This window comes from Salvelinus fontinalis, chromosome 17, assembly GCF_029448725.1.
Source record: "Salvelinus fontinalis isolate EN_2023a chromosome 17, ASM2944872v1, whole genome shotgun sequence".
Classification (NCBI taxonomy): domain Eukaryota; kingdom Metazoa; phylum Chordata; class Actinopteri; order Salmoniformes; family Salmonidae; genus Salvelinus; species Salvelinus fontinalis.
Window position 1 is genome coordinate 6,058,050 of NC_074681.1, and position 23,249 is coordinate 6,081,298.

At 44.2% G+C, this 23,249-nt stretch overlaps 1 protein-coding gene across 1 annotated transcript in view; it reads right to left on the minus strand.

Annotated features, from left to right (window-relative positions):
* The window catches only part of LOC129814522 (piezo-type mechanosensitive ion channel component 2-like), a 160,752-nt gene that overhangs the window by 123,570 nt on the left and 13,933 nt on the right, over positions 1-23,249 (minus strand). The window contains exon 2 of the mRNA XM_055867708.1: positions 11,198-11,293. Coding sequence (XP_055723683.1) covers positions 11,198-11,293 — 96 coding nt within the window. The remainder of the gene's footprint in view (positions 1-11,197; positions 11,294-23,249) is intronic.

The following is a 23,249-nucleotide window of genomic DNA, read 5'->3' on the forward strand; positions in this document are numbered from 1 at the left end:
GTTCACCAACGACTGCGTGGCCACACACAACTACAACACCATAATTAAGTTTGCTGGCGACACGGTGGTGGTAAGCCTGATCACCGACAACGATGAAGACAACCTACAACCAGATTATCTAGCCCAGCTGATTTGTAGGGATTCAGATTTTGTAGCTCTTTCAGAACATCAGCTGTCTGGATTTGGCTGAAGGAGAAGTGGGGGGGGGGGGGGGGGGGTCGCTTTGGGCAAGTTGCTGCAGTGGGTGCTGAGATGTTGGCCGGGGTAGGGGTAGCCAGGTGGAAAGCATGACCAGCCGCAGAAAAATGCTTATCGAAATGATCGATTATCGTAGATTTATCGGAGGTGACAGTGTTTCCTAGCCTCAGAGCAGTGTGCAGCTGGGAGGAGGTGTTCTTATTCTCCATGGACTTTACAGTGTTCCAAACTTTGGAATTAGTGCTACAGGAAACAAATTTCTGTTTGAAAAAGCTAGCCTTAGCTTTCCTAACTGACTGTGTATATTGGTTCCTGACTTCCCTGAAAAGTTGCACATCGCGGGGGCTATTTGATGCTAATGCAGTATGCCACAGGATGTTTTTGTGCTGGTCAAGGGCAGTCAAGTCTGGGGTGAACCAAGGGCTATATCTGTTCTTAGTTCTACATTTTTTTAATGGGGAATGCTTATTTAAAAGCACTTTTGAAGAGCAACCAGGCATCCTCTACTGACGGGATGAGGTCAATATCTTTCCAGGATACCCGGGCCAGGTCGATTAGAAAAGCCTGCTCGCCGAAGTGTTTTAGGGAGCGTTTGACAGTGATGAGGGGTGGTAATTTGACCGCGGACCCATTACGCACGCAGGCAACGAGGCAGTGATCGCTGAGATCCTGGTTGAAGACAGCAGAGGTGTTTTTCGGGGGCAAGTTGGTCTGGATGATATCTAAGAGGGTGCCCATGGTTACGGATTTAGGGTTGTACCTGGTAGGTTCCTTGATAATTTGTGTGAGATTGAGGGCATCTAGCTTAGATTGTAGGACGGCCGGAGTATTAAGTATGTCCCAGTTTAGGTCACCTAACAGAACGAACTCTGAATATAGATGGGGGGCAATCAATTCACATATGGTGTCCAGGGCACAGCTGGGGGCTGAGGGGGGTTATAGCAAGCGGCAACGGTGAGAGACTTGTTTCTGGGAAGGTGGATTTTTTAAAGTAGAAGCTCGAATTGTTTGTATACTAGGCGGTGTCAGAGGAAGGCCCAAAAAATGTTCAACGTTTCCAGTCACCCTAGTCATAGACTGTTCTCTCTGCTACCGCACGGCAAGCGGTACCGGAGCGCCAAGTCTAGGTCCAAATGGCTCCTTAACAGCTTCTACCCCCAAGCCATAAGACTGCAGAACAATTAATAAAATGGCCACCTGGATTATTTGCATTGACACCCCCTTCTATGTTTTTACACTGCTGCTAGTCGCTGTTTATTATCTATGCATAGTCACTTTACACCTACATGTACAAATTACTTTGACTAGCCTGTACCCCCGCACATTGACTCGGTACTGGTACCCGCTGCCTCATTATTGTTATTGTATTGTGTTACTTGTTATTATTTTTTTTTTACTTTAGTTTATTTTCTTAAAACTGCATTGTTGGTTAAGGGCTTGTAAGTAAGCATTTCACAGTAATGTTTACACCTGTGTTAGTCGGCAAATGTGACAAATAAAATTTGATTTGTACAACAAAAAAAAAGTTTCCAGCCTACTTATCGGAACAGACTTCCTGACAGTAACAGAGCGGTTCCACTTCTGACTGCGGAGTGCCATTAAATATAATGCATCCTTACTGGGAACACTTTGGACTTTACTACGGCACCATATTGCTGGTCTGGTGTGTGTGTGTGTGTGTGTGTGTGTGTGTGTGTGTGTGTGTGTGTGTGTGTGTGTGTGTGTGTGTGTGTGTGTGTGTGTGTGTGCGTGCGTGCGTGCGTGCGTGCGTGCGTGCGTGCGTGCGTGCGTGCGTGCGTGCGTGCGTGCGTGCGTGCGTGCGTGCGTGCGTGCGTGCGTGCGTGCGTGTGTGAGGCACTACCACTGAGCAGCAACAGTGGACCATCATAAACTGCTAAATACTGCCTACCAACAACATATCTCCAAGCCAGCCATATCAAATACTACCTTCCAACATCTCTCCAAGCCAGCCATATCAAATACTACCTACCAACATCTCTCCAAGCCAGCCTTATCAAATACTACCTACCAACATCTCTCCAAGCCAGCCTTATCAAATACTACCTACCAACATCTCTCTAAGCCAGCCATATCAAATACTACCTACCAACATCTCTCCAAGCCAGCCTTATCAAATACTACCTACCAATATCTCTCCTAGCCAACCATATCAAATACTACCCACATGACAAAATACTACAGTTGACTACAAAATACTACAGTACTTACTATAGAATTCTGTAGAATACCACAGAATACTACAACGCACACTGTAGTATCCATCGATCATGTGTAGTACCTACCACAGTACCAGACAACAGTTTGGACACTCCTACTCATTCCAAGAGTTGTTCTTTATTTTACAATTTTCTACATTGTAGAATAATAGTGAAGACATCAAAACTATGAAATAACACATATGGAATCATGTAGTGACCAAAAAAAGTGTTTATCAAATCAAAATATATTTTACATTTGAGATTCTTCAAAGTAGCCACCCTTTGCCTTGATGACAGCTTCGCACACTCTTGGCATTCTCTCAACCAGCTTCATGAGGTCGTCACCTGGAATGCATTTCAATTAACAGGTGTGCCAGTTCATTTGTAGAATTTATTTCCTTCTTAATGCGTTTGAACAAATAATTTGTGTTGTGACAAGGTAGGGGTGGTATACAGAAGATAGCCCTATTTGGTAAAAGACCAAGTCCATATTATGGCAAGAACAGCCCAAAAAAGCAACGAAAAATGACAGTCCATTATTACTTTAAGACATGAAGGTCAATCAATCCGGAAAATGTCAAGAACTTTGAAAGTTTCTTCAAGTGCAGTCGCAAAAACCATCAAGCACTATGATGAAACTGGCTCTCATGAGGACCACCACAGGAAAGGAAGACCCAGAGTTACCTCTGCTGCAGAGGATAAGTTCATTAGAGTTACCAGCACCTCAGAAACTGCAGCCCAAATAAATGCTTCACAGAGTTCAAGTAACAGACACATCTCAACATCAACTGTTCAGAGGAGACTGCGTGAATCAGGCCTTCACGGTGTAATTGCTTCAGATGGGATGGTGTATCGCTGCAGAATGCTGTGGTAGCCATGTTGTTTAAGTGTGCCTTGAACTCTAAATAAATCACTGACAGTGTCACCAGCAAAGCACACTGGAGGTGTGTTGGGTCATTGTCCTATTTTCCCAAGAAGGAGAGAACCTCACCTCAAAAACGTAATGGATTCAGCAGAGCTACAGCGGCGCCTAGCCCTGCAAGAGGAGCGTATAGAGGAAATCTGCCATCTTCTCCATCAGCCTATCCCTACTCCTCCGATACCAGGTATCGTAACCCATAGCCCTCCTTCATTCATATCCATGCGTGGAAAATATGACGGTTCACCTGGGAAATGTGAGGGATTTCTGATGCGATGCAGCAAATACATTGAGCACAACCCCACTAACTTCACCACCGACAAGAGCAGGGTGGATTTTCTTGTGTCTCTACTCACAGGCAAAGCCCTGGATTGGGCTACCGCCAGATGGACTGCCAACAGCACAGAACTCGGATCCGAGACCCATTTACACACCCTCTTGAAAGAGGTATTTGATCACTCTCCTTCCGGTCGTCCTGTAGGAGACCTCCTCATAGAACTTCAGAACAAGGACGCAATTCAGCTGCCGAGTATGCCCTCGAGTTCCTCACCGTGGCTGCAGGGAGTGTATGGAGTGAGGTTGCTTTACTTACCGTCTAACGACGAGAGCGTCACCCTCCAGATTGGAGTCTTCCACACTGGAACCATTCAACTCATGGAACTCTCATCCCCCAAACAGCCACTCATCCTCGGACATCCCTGGCTTTGTCGTCACGACCCTGCCATCTCGTGGCGACAAGGTGAACTACTGCCCTGGTCTTCTACCAGCTTCACCAGTTGTCTCAGCCTACCATTGCAGCGTCACCCACCATACCATCAGAATACGCGCAGTACAACAATGTCTTCAGCAAAATCAAGGACTCCACTCTGCCACCACATCGACCCAGGGGACTGTGCTATTGACTTACTCCCTGGAGTGTCCCCACCGAAGAGCCATGTTTACTCCTTATCTATCCCGGAAAATGAGGCAATGGAGAACTACATTGATGAAACACTCAAAAGGTTTCATTCGTTCTTCTTCCCCGGCTGCGTCCAGCTTCTTCTTCGTTGGAAAAAAGGATGGTGGTCTCCGTCCATGTATTGATTACCGTTCCCTGAATGACTTCACGGTCAAGAACCGTTTCCCTCTTCCTCTGATCCCAGCGACCCTTGACAAGTGGGCCGCGCCAACATCTAAACAAAACTCGACCTGCGAATTGCATTTTCCAGGATACGATCAACCGCTTTCTTATCGTCTACATTGATGACATCCTGATTTACTCCCTGAAGGAACACATACAGCATGTGCAAAAGGTTCTTCAACGGCTCCTTGACCTTCTATGTGAAGACTGAAAAGAGCACCTCCACGTAACCTCGGTAAAGTTCCTCGGTTTCGTACGGACACCTGGAGGAGTCAGCATGGATGAGAACAAAGTTACAGGCGTCAGTAACTGGCCCAAACCCACCACCGTAAATGAACTCCAACGTTTCATTGGTTTCTACAACTACTATCGCCGGTTCATTCTGAACTTCACTTCTACTGCTGCCCTGCTCACTGCCCTTACCAGCCAAAAGACCCGGACCCGTTAATGGACTGATACCGCCCTGACTGCCTTCAACAACTTGAAACGCCTCAGCTCCTGTCCAACTTCACCTCAGCTCCTGTCCTTCGCCAACCTGATCTGACCCTTTCCTTTTACCCTGGAGGTGGATGCCTCCGAAGTAGGAGTAGGAGCCATACTCTGTCAGCGGGTGGGAACACCTCCCAAATCACATTCCTGTGCCTTCTTCTCCAGGAAGTTATCCTTCGCTGAGAGGAATTACAATGTGGGGAACAGAACTCCTCGCCATCAAGCTGGCCCTAGGAGTGGGTTGGCAGGGGCACAACATCCCTTTCTTGTCCTAACAGATCATCGTAATCTGGAATATATCAGAGATTAAACTCTAGACAAGCCCGCTGGGATCTCTTCACACACTTCCATGTTCATGTTACTTACATTCCTGGAAAGAAAAAACGTAAAAGCTGGCGCTCTCTCCCACCAATTTGACCTTCCGGCCAGTAACTCAGACCCTACACCCATTCTTCCTTCCTCTTGCGTTATGGGACCGGTACAGTAGGAGGTTCACTCTGCCATACAAGAAGCCTTAACCTCAGACCCGGCTCCTCTTGAGACACCAGCTGGGAGGAGTTACGTACCAGCAGCTGTTAGACCCAACTGATGCAATGGTGTCACACATCCTTAGGGTCAGGACATCCGGGCATTACACAAACTACCTAACTTCTAGCCCGTAAGTTCAGGTGGTCCTCACTGGCATCCAACGTAAGGGATTACGTACTCTCCTGTTCAGTCTGCACCCAAAACTAAACGCCCCCCATCATCTCCCTTCTGGGAAGCTTCAACCTTTGCCAATCCCTCACAGACCCTGGTCCCACATAGCTGTTGACTTCATCACAGACCTTCCTGAATCCTCTGGTAACACCACCATCCTTGTCATAGTAGCCCGTTTTTCAAAAATGTGTCGTCTTCCTCATCTACCTAACGCCATGGAATTGGCTGAGTGTATGTTCCATCAGGTGTTCCGTCTGTATGGCATTCTGGAGGACATCGTCTCTGACCACGGGCCCCAGTTTGTCTCCCGAGTGTGGCGAGCCTTCTGTGACCGACTGGGGGTTGCCCTCAGCCTCTCCTCCGGGTACCATCCCCAGACCAACGGGCTGACGGAGCGCCTAAACCAAGAAATAGGGTTAGTACCTCCGCCAACAATGTTCTGCCTCTCCACACGACTGGAGTCGGTATATGGCCTGGGCCGAATATACGCTCAGAACTGACTCACTCACTCATCCCTCTGCCTTACTCCGTTTCAGTGTGTGCTTGGTTACCAGCATCTGCAGGAAGCATCTAATACCCAGAAACGCTTTGCCGACAGACACCGCCAACCTACGACACTCTTTCACCCCGGACAGCGTGTGTGGCTCTCTACCAGAGACATCTACCCCCCTCTGCAAAAAGTTCTGTCCTCGCTTCATTGGTTCCTTCAAGATAACCCATCGCATCAACCCTGTCACCTACCGCCTCCAGTTACCCCGTCGGTATAAAAATCTCCTCGTACTTCCATGTGTCTCTGTTAAAACCGGTCACCTTCATCCTACAGTCTCAACCCGCAGTGCACCTCCACCGTTGGAATTCGGAGGGGTACCTGCCGACGCCATTTAGGCCATCCTTGATTCCAAATGCCTGAGGTCGCATCCACTATCTAGTGGACTGGGAAGGTTATGGGCCTGAAGACCGGTCCTGGGTCCCTGACCAGGACATCCTCGACCCAGAGATGGTTCAGGCTTTCCACCGTAACCGTCCGGAGCGTCCCGCTCCCCGCCCCCGAGGTAGGAGGCCGCATCTGCTCCCCCCACCCGCCCGCTCCACCCTCCAGAGCCGTTGGGTCATCAGGAGGGGGGGGGTGTACTGTAAGGTTCTATATTTAATTTCTTAGTCAACCTTGTGTTCAGTTTCTTTGTGTTCTTTAATGTAGCCCTGTCTTTCAAGGCAAAATAAACATGTGCCGTGCTCTGCGTGTGAATCTAAACCTTTTTCTCCCAGAGTCATTACAATTCTACAGATTGTTTTCTTACTACAGTATTTACCCTATAGTAAACGTTAATACTACAGTATTTACCCTATAGTAAACGTTAATACTACAGTATTTACCCTATAGTAAACTTTAATACTACAGTATACTACAGTCATGTCCGCAAAACTACAGCAAATATCACAGTGTTCACTGTAGTGACTTCAGTCCAGTGAATACTATAGTATTTAACCATAGTATACTATAGTATTTGTTTCATGTGGATACCTCCAAATAACATCTCTCCTAGCCAGCCTTATTAAAATACTGGAGAGAAACTTTTGGTTCTAGTTTTCCCCTGACGGTCACCGGGAGAGAGAAGAATGCTTGTTAATTGGAAGTGGAGTTATAAGGTCCAAATTGGTTCTTTAACTTCCAAATTGGCTCTTTCCTCACCCATAACGTCTCAGAATTTTTTTATAATCGGACTACATATTCAGCAAGGGGCAAATAACAGCTTGGAAAAGTACCCTTTATTTTACCAATAATTGTCCAATTGTGCCAGACAGAGAGATATTATCGAGAAATAGTATCTATTATCGAGAAATAAGACACTATTTAGATTCAACTAAAAAAGGTACATTTAAATAATGTACCCCTTCCCCCCAAAAAACGGCATAACTTTAAGCTTTATCAACTGAAGGACCGAATGAACTTGTAGCCATGTTGTTGGTGCAGCGTTACGTTACTAAGGAAGTGGTTGGTGCAGCGTTACGTTGCTAAGGAAGTGGTTGGTGCAGCGTTACGTTACTAAGGAAGTGGTACAGCTGGATCCTAAATGATTTGACACCCTTGATAAAGATTAGTAATAATGACTGTAGAAAAAAAAATTATTAAAATACTGCGCTATGGGGAAATTATAATATTTTATACTGATACAATTGCTCAGAGAAAGTTAAAGTTGTCTGTGTCAAAACAGACAGATATGCTAAAGATAAAGAAAATTAAAAAAATTTGGTGCTTACGTTCATCCGTACCTGTGTACATGACTGAACGTATCTGTCTGTCGGTGTTTGTGTCTGTCTGTGTTTGTGTCTGTCTGTGTTTGTGTCTGTCTGTGTTTGTGTCTGTCTGTGTTTGTGCCTGTCTGTGTTTGTGTCTGTTTGTCTGTGTTTGTGTCTGTCTGTCTGTGTTTGTGTCTGTCATTGTGCGTCGTATCCTTTCAGTTGATCATTTCTCCCCAAGTCTGAACCTCTGCAGGCTCAACCCCTTAATACCACAGACAGTAGAAGCAGACAGACTGGTATATACTGTATGTACAGAATGGGGGTAGGACCAGGATGTTCAATAGAGTATATATGTACAGAATGGGGGTAGGACCAGGATGTTCAATAGAGTCTATATGTACAGAATGGGGGTAGGACCAGGATGTTCAATAGAGTATATATGTACAGAATGGGGGTAGGACCAGGATGTTCAATAGAGTCTATATGTACAGAATGGGGGTAGGACCAGGATGTTCAATAGAGTATATATGTACAGAATGGGGGTAGGACCAGGATGTTCAATAGAGTATATATGTACAGAATGGGGGGTAGGACCAGGATGTTCAATAGAGTCTATATGTACAGAATGGGGGTAGGACCAGGATGTTCAATAGAGTATATATGTACAGAATGGGGGGTAGGACCAGGATGTTCAATAGAGTATATATGTACAGAATGGGGGGTAGGACCAGGATGTTCAATAGAGTATATATGTACAGAATGGGGGTAGGACCAGGATGTTCAATAGAGTATATATGTAGAGGATGGGGGTAGGACCAGGATGTTCAATAGAGTCTATATGTAGAGGATGGGGGTAGGACCAGGATGTTCAATAGAGTCTATATGTAGAGGATGGGGGTAGGACCAGGATGTTCAATAGAGTCTATATGTAGAGGATGGGGGTAGGACCAGGATATAGAGTGTGAAAAACCCAGAAGTGCTACAGTTCTTGACACAAAACGTTGCCCCACCTACTACCATACCTCGTTCAAAAGCACTTAAATCTTTAGCCTTACCCAGTTATCCCTCTGAATGGCACACATACACAATCCATGTCTCAATTGTCTCAAGGCTTAAAAATATGTCTTTAACCCGTCTCCTCCTCTTCATCTACACTGATTTGAAGTGGATTTAACAGGTGACATCAATAAGGGATCATAACTTTCACCTGGATTCACCTGGTCAGTCTGTCATGGAAAGAGCAGGTGTTCCTAATGGTTTGTCCACTCAGTGCATGTGATATTATGTGATCCTGAAGTCCACCTGCTGTCAGCATCATACATTACATGACATTAACATTCAGAAGTCTTCTTCTCTCATTACCTATTGATGAGAGGGTAAGTGGTACACTTTAAAGACTCTCCTCTCCCCTCTCCTTCCTCCATACCTCAATCTATCCCTTCCGCTCACTCCGTCCCACATTCCATCATCCCTCCCTCCGTCCATCCATCCCTCCTTCCTACTCACCCTCCATCCATCCATCCCTCCTTCCTACTCACCCTCCATTCCATCCATCCCTCCCTCCATTCATTCCCTCCTTCCTTCTCACCCTCCGTCCATTCATTCCCTCCTTCCTTCTCAACCTCCATCCATCCATCCCTCCTTCCTACTCACCCTCCATCCCTCCCTCCATTCATTCCCTCCTTCCTTCTCAACCTCCATCCATCCATCCCTCCTTCCTACTCACCCTCCATCCATCCATCCATCCCTCCTTCCATCCATTCCCTCCTTCCTTCTCACCCTCCGTCCATCCACCCCTCCTTCCTTCCATCCCTCCATCTCTTATCTCTTCTTCTTTACTTCCTGATTGACAGGCTGTTATTTCCCTCTCTTCATCCCTTTCTCCCTCCATCCCTCTTGTCTTTTATTCCTGGTGGACACCGTCAGAGTCCTCTCCTCTCCTGAGCCAATCTAGCTGTATGTATTATTAAACAGTGTACGTGGTCTGCTCCAGGAACCACAGTGTTGAGTGGTTTGGAGGAGGAGGAGGAAGAGAGAGAGGAAGAGGAGGAGGTGGAGGAAGAGGAGAAGGAGGAGATGGAGGAAGAGGAGGAGAAAGAGGAGGAGGAAGAGGAGGAGAAAGAGGAGGGGAAGGAGGAGAAAGAGGAGGGGAAAGAGGAGGAGGAAGAGGAGGAGAAAGAGGTGGAGAAGGAGGAGAAAGAGGAGGAGGAAGAGGAGGAGAAACAGGAAGAGATAGGAGGAGGAAGAGGAGGAGAAAGAGGAGAAAGAGGAGGAGAAGGATGAGAAGGAGGAGAAATAGGAGGAGAAAGAGGAGGAGGAAGAGGAGGAGAAAGAGGAGGAGGAGAAAGAGGAGGAGAAGGAGGAGCAAGATGAGAAAGAGGAGGAGGGAGAGGAGGAGGAGGATGAGGAGGAGGGGGGGAGGAAGAGGAGCAGAAGTAGGGGGAGGAGGTGGAGGAAGAGGAGGAAGAGGAGGAGAAAGAGGAGGAAGAGGAGGAGGAGAAAGAGGAGGAAGAGGAGGAGAAAGAGGAGGAGCAGAAGGAGAAAGAGGAGGGGAAGGAGGAGAAAGAGGAGCAGAAGGAGAAGGAGGAGGTGGAGGAAGAGGAGGAGGAGAAAGAGGAGGAGGAAGAGGAGGAGGAGCAGGAGGAGGAGCAGGAGGAGAAAGAGGGGGAGGAAGAGGATGAGGAGGAGGAAGAGGAGGAGGAGGAGAAGGAGGAGGTGGAGGAAGAGGAGGAGGAGGAGAAGGAGGAGGTGGAGGAAGATGAGGAGAAAGAGGAGAAAGAGGAGGAGAAGGAGGACAAGGAGGAGACAGAGGAGGAGGAGGAGAAGGAGGAGAAAGAGGAGGAGAAGGAGGAGAAAGAGAAGGAGGAAGAGGAGGAAGAGGAAGAGGAGGAAGATGAGGAGGAGTAGGAAGAGGAGCAGAAGGAGGAGGTGTAGGAAGAGGAGGAGGAAGAGGAGGAGGAGGAGATGGAGGTGGAGGAAGATGAGGAGAAGGATGAGAAAGTGGAGGACAAGGAGGACAAGGAGGAGAAAGAGGAGGAGGGGGAGAAAGAGGAGGAGAAGGAGGAGAAAGAGGAGGAGGAAGATGAGGAAGAGGAAGAGGAGGAAGAGGAGCAGAAGGAGGAGGAGGAGGTGGAGGAAGAGGAGGAGGAAGAGGATGAGGAGGAGAAGGAGGAGGTGGAGGAAGATGATGAGAAGGAGGAGAAAGAGGAGGACAAGGAGGACAAGGAGGAGGAGGAGGAGGAGGAGGAGGAGTAGGAGAAGGAGGAGAAAAAGGAGGAGGAAGAGGAGCAGAAGGAGGATGAGGAGACTTACCCTGCATGGTTGTGCTGGTGGGCTCAGCGAAGAGAGGGATAAGAAGGAGGTAGATGAGGTAGACGAATGATAGCCCATTGTACCGGAACAAGCAAGCTGTAACCACACACACACACACACACACACACACACACACACACACACACACACACACACACAGAGAGAGAGAGATTAGTAATGTAATCAAAAGTAATGATGATAGTAAAGTAAAAATGTAAATGTAAATGTAAAAGTAACAGACTGTATTTAACATCCTCTGTGTTAAGTTCCACACAGTGGAACACTCTGTATGGATCAGAGACATAAAGAGACATGCTGATATGGATGAGATATCTCTATATGGCTGTGATGGTGTTGATGTTTGGTCTGAACACACACACACACACACACACACACACACACACACACACACACACACACACACACACACACACACACACACACACACACACACACACACACACACACACACACACACACACACACACGTACCATACAGATATGTGGACATGGCTATGATGGCATTGATGTTTGGTCTGTAAGATATCAGCCTCACAATCCTTTTGATGTAGTTAATCATGCTGACAATCTCTGGATGTTAATGTGAACTCAGCAGATTAATTAACTGTCTGAGGTCTAACATGTCAATAATGTGAAGGGAGCCCGAGCGTAGAGAATTACCTGTGGCCAAATCTGACCATGTGCAGGGGATTACCTGTGGCCATATCTGACCATGTGCAGGGGAGAGGGATTTCAGCTAATAAAAGGGTTTTACTGTATAAATAATAATAAAAGGGTTTTCCATATACTGTATATATGGAATGGACAAGGTTGGGAACACAGTACTAGCCTGGTTAAATGTATTTTAAAGACCGGGTTGGGAACTCTGCACTAGCCTGGTTAAATGTATTTTTAATTAAAGACCATGTTAGGAACACTACACTAGCCTGGTTAAATGTATTTTTAATTAAAGACCATGTTAGGAACACTACACTAGCCTGGTTAAATGTATTTTTAATTAAAGACCATGTTAGGAACACTACACTAGCCTGGTTAAATGTATTTTTAATTAAAGACCATGTTAGGAACACTACACTAGCCTGGTTAAATGTATTTTTAATTAAAGACCATGTTAGGAACACTACACTAGCCTGGTTAAATGTATTTTTAATTAAAGACCATGTTAGGAACACTACACTAGCCTGGTTAAATGTATTTTTAATTAAAGACCATGTTAGGAACACTACACTAGCCTGGTTAAATGTATTTTTAATTAAAGACCATGTTAGGAACACTACACTAGCCTGGTTAAATGTATTTTTAATTAAAGACCATGTTAGGAACACTACACTAGCCTGGTTAAATGTATTTTTAATTAAAGACCATGTTAGGAACACTACACTAGCCTGGTTAAATGTATTTTTAATTAAAGACCATGTTAGGAACACTACACTAGCCTGGTTAAATGTATTTTTAATTAAAGACCATGTTAGGAACACTACACTAGCCTGGTTAAATGTATTTTTAATTAAAGACCATGTTAGGAACACTACACTAGCCTGGTTAAATGTATTTTTAATTAAAGACCATGTTAGGAACACTACACTAGCCTGGTTAAATGTATTTTTAATTAAAGACCATGTTAGGAACACTACACTAGCCTGGTTAAATGTATTTTTAATTAAAGACCATGTTAGGAACACTGCACTAGCCTGATTAAATGTATTTTTAATTAAAGACCATGTTAGGAACACTACACTAGCCTGGTTAAATGTATTTTTAATTAAAGACCATGTTAGGAACACAGTACTAGCCTGATTAAATTTATTTTTAATTAAAGACCATGTTAGGAACACAGTACTAGCCTGATTAAATGTATTTTAAAGACGGGGTTAGGAACACTGCCATAACACTCAAACCTCTTGGCCTTTGACTTTGATTATCAAGACAGACCAAAGCAGAGGTCTGGACTATAATCAACTGAGCTATCATCAACTGAGCTATCATCAACTGAGCTATCATCAACTGGACTATCATCAACTGAGCTATCATCAACTGGACTATCATCAACTGAGCTATCATCAACTGGGCTATCATCAACTGGACTATCATCAACTGAGCTATCATCAACTGGACTATCATCAACTGGACTATCATCAACTGAGCTATCATCAACTGAGCTATCATCAACTGAGCTATCATCAACTGGGCTATCATCAACTGAGCTATTCACAACTGGGCTATCATCAACTGAGCTATCATCAACTGGACTATCATCAACTGAGCTGTCATCAACTGGGCTATCACCAACTGAGCTATCATCAACTGAGCTATCATCATATGGGCTATCATCAACTGAGCTATCATCAACTGAGCTATCATCAACTGAGCTATCATCAACTGAGCTATCATCAACTGGGCTATCATCAACTGAGCTATAATCAACTGGACTATCATCAATTGAGCTATCTTCAACGGAGCTATCATCAACTGAGCTATCATCAACTGAGCTATCATCAACTGAGCTATCATCAACTGAGCTATCATCAACCGAGCTATCATCAACTGAGCTATCATCAACTGAGCTATCATCAACCGAGCTATCATCAACTGAGCTATCATCAACTGAGCTATCATCAACTGAGCTATCAACTGAGCTATCATAACCTGGACTATAATCAACGGGGATATCATCAATTGAGCTATAATCCACTGGACTATAATCCCATGTGTCTGTCTGCATGATATCTAACAGCCAAAGAGATTCTGTACCAGAGACCAGACCCAAGCTTTGAGCAGACCCAAGACTTGAACTTTCATTCTTCACAACACATTGCACACTGTAAGCTAGAGAACCAACCAAATAACTGGCTTTGAACTGTGTCCCAAATGGCACCCTATCCCCTATATAGTCCACTACTTTAAACAGAGCCCAATGGACCCTAGTCAAAAGTAGTGCACTACATAGGGAATAGGGCACTTTAGCGTCCGCTATAGTCTTCCTGGGGTCTGTCACTAGCTACTTTAGGTCAAATATGCTACAACAACACCAGTAGAATAACCCTACACAGTATTTTATTATGTTATATTCTGTTCTATTATATTCTGTTATCTTCTATTCTATCCTATGTGTTATATTCTATCACATTCTATTCTATCATGTTCTATTATATTCTATCACATTCTATTCTATCATGTTCTATTATATTCTATCATATTATATTCTATCATGTTCTATTATATTCTATCATATTCTATTCTACTATCTTCTATTCTATCATATCATATTCTGTTCTATTCTGTTCTATTCTATCATATCATATTCTATTATGTTCTATTCTATCATTGTCACGTTCCTGACCTTATTTCCTTTGTTCAGTCTTGTTTAGTTGGTCAGGACGTGAGCTGGGTGGGCATTCTATGTTATGTATTTCTATGTTGGGTTTATTGTTTGGCCTAATATGGTTCTCAATTAGAGGCAGGTGTTTGTCATTGTCTCTGATTGGGAACCATATTAAGGTTGACTGTTTTCACTGTTTGTTTGTGGGTGATTGTTGCCGTGTCTGTGTTTGTTCGCCATACGGTACTGTTTTCGTTCGCTTGTTCACGTCGTTTATTGTTTTGTAGTTGTCAAGTGTTCTTCGTGTTCGTCTTCGTTTAATATATTAAAGTATGTATTCAAACCACGCTGCGCTTTGGTCCGATCCTTGCTCCTCCTCAGACGAGGAGGATTACGACGAGCGTGACAATCATATTCTGTTCTATTCTATCATATTATATTCTATCATAATCTGTTATATTCTATCATATTATATTCCATTCTATCATATTCTGTTATATTCTATCATATTCTGTTATATTCTATCATATTCTGTTCTATTCTATCATATTCTGTTATATTCTATCATATTCTATTCTGTTGTATTCTATCATATCATATTCTATTCTGTTGTATTCTATCATATCATATTCTATTCTGTTGTATTCTATCATATCATATTCAATTATGTTCTATTCTATTATATTCTGTTCTATTCTATCATATCATATTCAATTATGTTATATTCTATCATATTCTATTCTATTCTAACATATTCTATTATATTCTATCATATTCTGTTGTATTCTATCATATTCTGTTGTATTCTATCATATTCTGTTCTATTCTATCATATTCTGTTATATTCTATCCTATTCTATCATATTCTATTCTATTCTATCATATTCTATTCTGTCATATTTTATTCTGTTCTGTTATATCATATTATACTCTGTTCTATTTTATTCTATTCTATTCTATCATATTCTATTCTATCATATTCTATTCTATCATATTCTATTCTATTCTATCATATTCTATTCTATCATATTTTATTCTGTTCTGTTATATCATATTATACTCTGTTCTATTTTATTCTGTTATATTCTATCATATTCTATTCTGTTATATTCTATCATATTCTATTCTGTTATATTCTATCATATTCTATTCTGTTATATTCTATCATATTCTATTCTGTTATATTCTATCATATTCTACTCTGTTATATTTTTTTATATTCTATTCTACCACCCAGCTAGATGAAAGCTGTCCGTCTGGCCATTCTGTCCTTTAAGTCCCCATCTGAGGATTTTGACTGGAGAAATTAAAATGACAGGAACCAAGCTATTGACTCACAGTGAGAGGGATGTTTAAACTAGTGTTACAGGAACCAAGCTATTGACTAACAGTGAGAGGGATGATTAAACTAGTGTTACATGAACCAAGCTATTGACTCACAGTGAGAGGGATGTTTAAACTAGTGTTACAGGAACCAAGCTATTGACTCACAGTGAGAGGGATGTTTAAACTAGTGTTACATGAACCAAGCTATTGACTGACAGTGAGAGGGATGATTAAACTAGTGTTACAGGAACCAAGCTATTGACTCACAGTGAGAGGGTTGTTTAAACTAGTGTTACAGGAACCAAACTATTGACTCACAGTGAGAGGGTTGTTTAAACTAGTGTTACAGGAACCAAGCTATTGACTCACAGTGAGAGGGATGTTTAAACTAGTGTTACAGGAACCAAGCTATTGACTCACAGTGAGAGGGTTGTTTAAACTAGTGTTACATGAACCAAGCTATTGACTCACAGTGAGAGGGATGATTAAACTAGTGTTACAGGAACCAAACTATTGACTCACAATGAGAGGGATGTTTAAACTAGTGTTACATAAACCAAGCTACTGACTAACAGTGAGAGGGATGTTTAAACTAGTGTTACAGGAAGCAAGCTATTGACTAACAGTGAGAGGGATGTTTAAACTAGTGTTACAGGAACCAAACTATTGACTAACAGTGAGAGGGATGATTAAACTAGTGTTACATGAACCAAGCTATTGACTCACAGTGAGAGGGATGATTAAACTAGTGTTACATGAACCAAGCTATTGACTAACAATGAGAGGGATGATTAAACTAGTGTTACATGAACCAAGCTATTGACTAACAATGAGAGGGATGATTAAACTAGTGTTACAGGAACCAAGCTATTGACTCACAGTGAGAGGGATGATTAAACTAGTGTTACATGAACCAAGCTATTGACTAACAATGAGAGGGATGATTAAACTAGTGTTACATGAACCAAGCTATTGACTGACAGTGAGAGGGATGATTAAACTAGTGTTACATGAACCAAGCTATTGACTCACAGTGAGAGGGATGAGTAAACTAGTGTTACAGGAACCAAGCTATTGACTCACAGTGAGAGGGATGTTTAAACTAGTGTTACATGAACCAAGCTATTGACTCACAGTGAGAGGGATGATTATACTAGTGTTACAGGAACCAAGCTATTGACTCACAGTGAGAGGGTTGTTTAAACTAGTGTTACATGAACCAAGCTATTGACTCACAGTGAGAGGGTTGTTTAAACTAGTGTTACAGGAACCAAGCTATTGACTCACAGTGAGAGGGTTGTTTAAACTAGTGTTACAGGAACCAAGCTATTGACTCACAGTGAGAGGGATGATTATACTAGTGTTACAGGAACCAAGCTATTGACTCACAGTGAGAGGGTTGTTTAAACTAGTGTTACAGGAACCAAGCTATTGACTAACAGTGAGAGGGATGAGTAAACTAGTGTTACAGGAACCAAGCTATTGACTCACAGTGAGAGGGATGTTTAAACTAGTGTTACAGGAACCAAGCTATTGACTCACAGTGAGAGGGATGTTTAAACTAGTGTTACAGGAACCAAGCTATTGACTCACAGTGAGAGGGATGATTATACTAGTGTTACAGGAACCAAGCTATTGACTCACAGTGAGAGGGATGTTTAAACTAGTGTTACAGGAACCAAGCTATTGACTCACAGTGAGAGGGATGTTTAAACTAGTGTTACAGGAACCAAGCTATTGACTCACAGTGAGAGGGATGATTAAACTAGTGTTACATGAACCAAGCTATTGACTCACAGTGAGAGGGATGTTTAAACTAGTGTTACAGGAACCAAGCTATTGACTCACAGTGAGAGGGATGTTTAAACTAGTGTTACAGGAACCAAGCTATTGACTCACAGTGAGAGGGATGATTAAACTAGTGTTACAGGAACCAAGCTATTGACTCACAGTGAGAGGGATGTTTAAACTAGTGTTGTTATGGTGTAACCCTGTCATTCACACATACACAGGGCTGTGACAGTGTGTTGTTTACAGTGTAATATAAATATTAGATAACGCTTACCCAGACACACTTGGCTAAACTGATGTGAAAGAAACGCTATAACCCCCAGCCACATCCACTGGTGGAAAAAGTACTACATTGTCATACTTGACTAAAAGTGTAAATCATTTCAAAATCTTTATATTAAACCAGACAGCACCATTTTCTTTTTTTATTGACGGATCGCCAGGGGCACACTCCAGCAATCAGACATCATTTACAAACGATGCATTTGTGTTTAGTGAGTCCTCCAGATCAGAGGCAGTAGGGATGACCAGGGATGTTCTCTGTTTAGTGAGTCCTCCAGATCAGAGCCAGTAGGGATGACCAGGGATGTTCTCTGTTTAGTGAGTCCTCCTGATCAGAGGCAGTAGGGATGACCAGGGATGTTCTCTGTTTAGTGAGTCCTCCTGATCAGAGGCAGTAGGGAAGACCAGGGATGTTCTCTGTTTAGTGAGTCCTCCAGATCAGAGGCAGTAGGGATGACCAGGGATGTTCTCTGTTTAGTGAGTCCACAAGATCAGAGGCAGTAGAGATGACCAGGGATGTTCTCTATTAAGTGAGTTCTCCAGATCAGAGGCAGTAGGGATGACCAGGGATGTTCTCTGTTTAGTGAGTCCTCCAGATCAGAGGCAGTAGGGATTACCAGGGATGTTCTCTGTTTAGTGAGTCCTCCTGATCAGAGGCAGTAGGGATGACCAGGGATGTTCTCTGTTTAGTGAGTCCACCAGATCAGAGGCAGTAGGGATGACCAGGGATGTTCTCTGTTTAGTGAGTCCACCAGATCAGAGGCTAGAAGGGATGACCAGGGATGTTCTCTGTTTAGTGAGTCCTCCAGATCAGAGGCAGTAGGGATGACCAGGGATGTTCTCTGTTTAGTGAGTCCTCCAGATCAGAGGCAGTAGGGATGACCAGGGATGTTCTCTGTTTAGTGAGTCCTCCAGATCAGAGGCAGTAGGGATGACCAGGGATGTTCTCTGTTTAGTGAGTCCACCAGATCAGAGGCAGTGGGGATGACCAGGGATGTTCTCTGTTTAGTGAGTCCACAAGATCAGAGGCAGTGGGGATGACCAGGGATGTTCTCTTGATAAATGTGTGAATTGGAAAATATTCCTGTCAAAATGTAACTTTTGGGTGCCGGCGAAAATGTATGTAAAGTAAAAAAGTACATTCTTTTATTTCAGAATGTAGGTTAGTAAAAGTAAAAGTTTCCAAACATATAAATAGTAATGTAATGTATAGATATATTTTTACTGAAGTACTTTACGCCACTGCCCAAACACCAATACATTAGCATACTTTATATACTGTCACACACGCACTCATCACATGGTATTCAATACATCAGTTGAGGCCACGCAACCTACGTTGAGGCCACGCAACCTACGTTGAGGCCACGCAACCTACGTTGAGGCCACGCAACCTACGTTGAGGCCACGCAACCTACGTTGAGGCCACGTAACCTACGTTGAGGCCACGTAACCTACGTTGAGGCCACGCAACCCGACTTACAGTCATGCTCGCAATACATTTTTATGTACCGGTGGACCCGGGAATCAAACCAACTGAGCTATGACGTAATAACTATTGTGTTTCACATGATGGACTTCCAGAAACAGCCACACAAAGAGACTGCAAAGCAACCTTACAACCTTGAATCGAGTATGGAATAGAACTCAACCTGATTTAGACAGCCAGTCTAACTAACATAAAGGTCCTAATAACAGATACAGAGATCCAAGCTCTGGGCTGGGCTGACGGGGACAGACAGAGATAACAGAGAGAATTGAAGACCCACTAACCTGTCAGCCTATAATAGAAACCCTTATACCAGTACATCACTACAGAGAAGAGATTTACTAGTTGAATAAACTCTTTGTCTCCTCTACAGCAGATACAATGGTGTAAGAGAAAGGGAGAGGCAGTAGAGGAAGGTACTGGAAGCAAATTATAGGAAGTTAGCCATGCTCTCAGTGGTGCTGCTCTCAGTGGTGCTGCTCTCAGTGGTGCTGCTCTCAGTGGGTTAAACCCCCATAGTGGTGCTGCTCTCAGTGGGTTAAACCCCCATAGTGGTGCTGCTCTCAGTGGGTTAAACCCCCATAGTGGTGCTGCTCTCAGTGGGTTAAACCCCCATAGTGGTGCTGCTCACAGTGGGTTAAACCCTCATAGTGGTGCTGCTCACAGTGGGTTAAACCCCCATAGTGGTGCTGCTCTCAGTGGGTTAAACCCCCATAGTGGTGCTGCTCTCAGTGGGTTAAACCCCCATAGTGGGCCTGCTCTCAGTGGTGCCGCTCTCAGTGGTGCTGCTCTCAGTGGTTAAACCCTCGTAGTTGTGCTGCTCTCAGTGTGTTAAACCCCCATAGTGGTGCTGCTCACAGTGGGTTAAAACCCCATAGTGGGCCTGCTCTCAGTGGTTAAACCCTCATTGTGGTGCTGCTCTCAGTGGGTTAAACCCCCATAGTGGGCCTGCTCTCAGTGGTGCTGCTCACAGTGGTTAAACCCCCATAGTGGTGCTGCTCTCAGTGGGTTAAACCCCCATAGTGGTGCTGCTCTCAGTGGGTTAAACCCTCATAGTGGTGCTGCTCTCAGTGGGTTAAACCCTCATAGTGGTGCTGCTCTCAGTGGTTAAACCCTCATAGTGGTGCTGCTCTCAGTGGGTTAAACCCCCATAGTGGCCCTGCTCACAGTGGTTAAACCCCCATAGTGGTGCTACTCTCAGTGGGTTAAACCCTCATAGTGGTGCTGCTCTCAGTGGGTTAAACCCTCATAGTGGTGCTGCTCTCAGTGGGTTAAACCCCCATAGTGGGCCTGCTCTCAGTGGTTAAACCCTCATAGTGGGCCTGCTCTCAGTGGGTTAAACCCTCATAGTGGTGCTGCTCTCAGTGGGTTAAACCCTCATAGTGGTGCTGCTCTCAGTGTGTTAAACCCCCATAGTGGGCCTGCTCTCAGTGGTGCCGCTCTCAGTGGGTTAAACCCCCATAGTGGGCCTGCTCTCAGTGGTGCTGCTCTCAGTGGTGGTCCTCGTAGTGGTGCTGCTCTCAGTGGTGCTGCTCACAGTGGTTAAACCCTCATAGTGGTGCTGCTCTCAGTGGGTTAAACCCTCATAGTGGGCCTGCTCTCAGTGGTGCCGCTCTCAGTGGGTTAAACCCTCATAGTGGTGCTGTTCTCAGTGGGTTAAACCCCCATAGTGGGCCTGCTCTCAGTGGGTTAAACCCTCATAGTGGTGCTGTTCTCAGTGGGTTAAACCCCCATAGTGGGCCTGCTCTCAGTGGTGCTGCTCTCAGTGGTGGTCCTCGTAGTGGTGCTGCTCTCAGTGGTGCCGCTCTCAGTGGGTTAAACCCCCATAGTGGTGGTCACACAGGCTGGACAGATGGATATAGATATGGATAGCAAATACTTTCTCTTGACAGTGAGAGAGGAGTGAGTGTGAGAGAGAGAGAGAGAGAGAGAGAGAGAGAGAGAGAGAGAGAGAGAGAGAGAGAGAGAGAGAGAGAGAGAGTAACACAATTAGACCCAACCATATCATGAGAAAACAAAAAGATAATTACTTGACACATTGAAAAGAATTAACAAAAAAACAGAGCAAACTAGAATGCTATTTGGCCCTAAACAGAGAGTACACAGTGGCAGAATACCTGACCACTGTGACGTACCCAAACTTAAGGAAAGCTTTGACTATGTACAGACTCAGTGAGCATAGCCTTGCTATTGAGAAAGGCCGCCCTAGGCAGACATGGCTCTCAAGAGAAGAAAGGCTATGGTGCACACTGCCCACAAAATGAGGTGGAAACTGAGCTGCACTTCCTAACCTCCTGCCCAATGTATGACCATATTAGAGAGACATATTTCCCTCAGATTACACAGATCCACAAAGAATTTGAAAACAAACTCACTTTTGACAAACTCCCATTTCTATTGGGTGAAATACCACAGTGTGCCATCACAGCAGCAAGATTTGTAACCTGTTGCCACAAGAAAAGGGCAACCAGGGAAGAACAAACACCATTGTAAATGAACCCATATTTATGTTGATTTTCCCTTTGTACTTTAACCATGTGTACATCGTTACAACACTGTATATAGACATAATATGACATTTGAAATGTCTTTATTCTTTTGGAACTTCTGTGACTGTAATGTTTACTGTTCATTTTCATTGTTTATTTCACTTTTGTTTACAATCTACTTCACTTGCTTTGGCAATGTCAACATATGATTCCCATGCCAATAAAGTGCTGGGCAGATGGATATAGATATGGATAGCAAATGCTTTCTCTTGACAATGAGAGAGAGAGAGAGAGAGAGAGAGAGAGCGAGAGAGCGAGAGAGCGAGAGAGCGAGAGAGAGAGAGAGAGAGAGAGAGAGAGAGAGAGAGAGAGAGAGAGAGAGAGAGAGAGAGAGAGACAGACAGACAGACAGACAGACAGACAGACAGACAGACAGACAGACAGACAGACAGACAGACAGACAGGCAGGCAGGCAGGCAGGCAGGCAGTGAGAGAGGTAGAGAATCCTGTGGTCTGACAGTGTGTGTGGTATTGGGGACTGTGTCACTGTGTCACTGTGTCCACACTGCTCCATTCAGCCCTCTGTTTGCTCTCCTACAGGTGCTGTCAGATGGGCAACAGGAAACAGTCGCCATGTAACGTCACAGGGCCAGACACCTCTCTCGACCTATTCTCTACTTCTCTCTCTATCTCTCTCTATCTCTTCTCTACCTCTCTCTACCTCTCTCTCTACCTCTCTCGACCTATTCTCTACCTCTCTCTACCTCTCTCGACCTATTCTCTACCTCTCTCTACCTCTCTCTACCTCTCTCTCTACCTCTCTCGACCTATTCTCTACCTCTCTCTACCTCTCTCTCTACCTCTCTCTACCTCTCTCTACCTCTCTCTCTACCTCTCTCGACCTATTCTCTACCTCTCTACCTCTCTCTACCTCTCTCTCTCTCTCTCGACCTATTCTCTACCTCTCTCTCTACCTCTCTCGACCTATTCTCTACCTCTCTCTACCTCTCTCTACCTCTCTCTACCTCTCTCTACCTCTCTCTCTACCTCTCTCTACCTCTCTCTCTACCTCTCTCTACCTCTCTCTACCTCTCTCTACCTCTATCTCTCTCTTCCTCTCTCTACCCCTCTCTACCTCTCTCTCTACCTCTCTCTCTACCTCTCTCTCTACCTCTCTCAATTCAATTCAATTTCAATTCAATTCAAGGGGCTTTATTGGCATGGGAAACATGTGTTAACATTGCCAAAGCAAGTGAGGTAGATATTATACAAAAGTGAAATAAACAATACAAATTAACAGTAAACATTACACATACAGAAGTTTCAAAACAATAA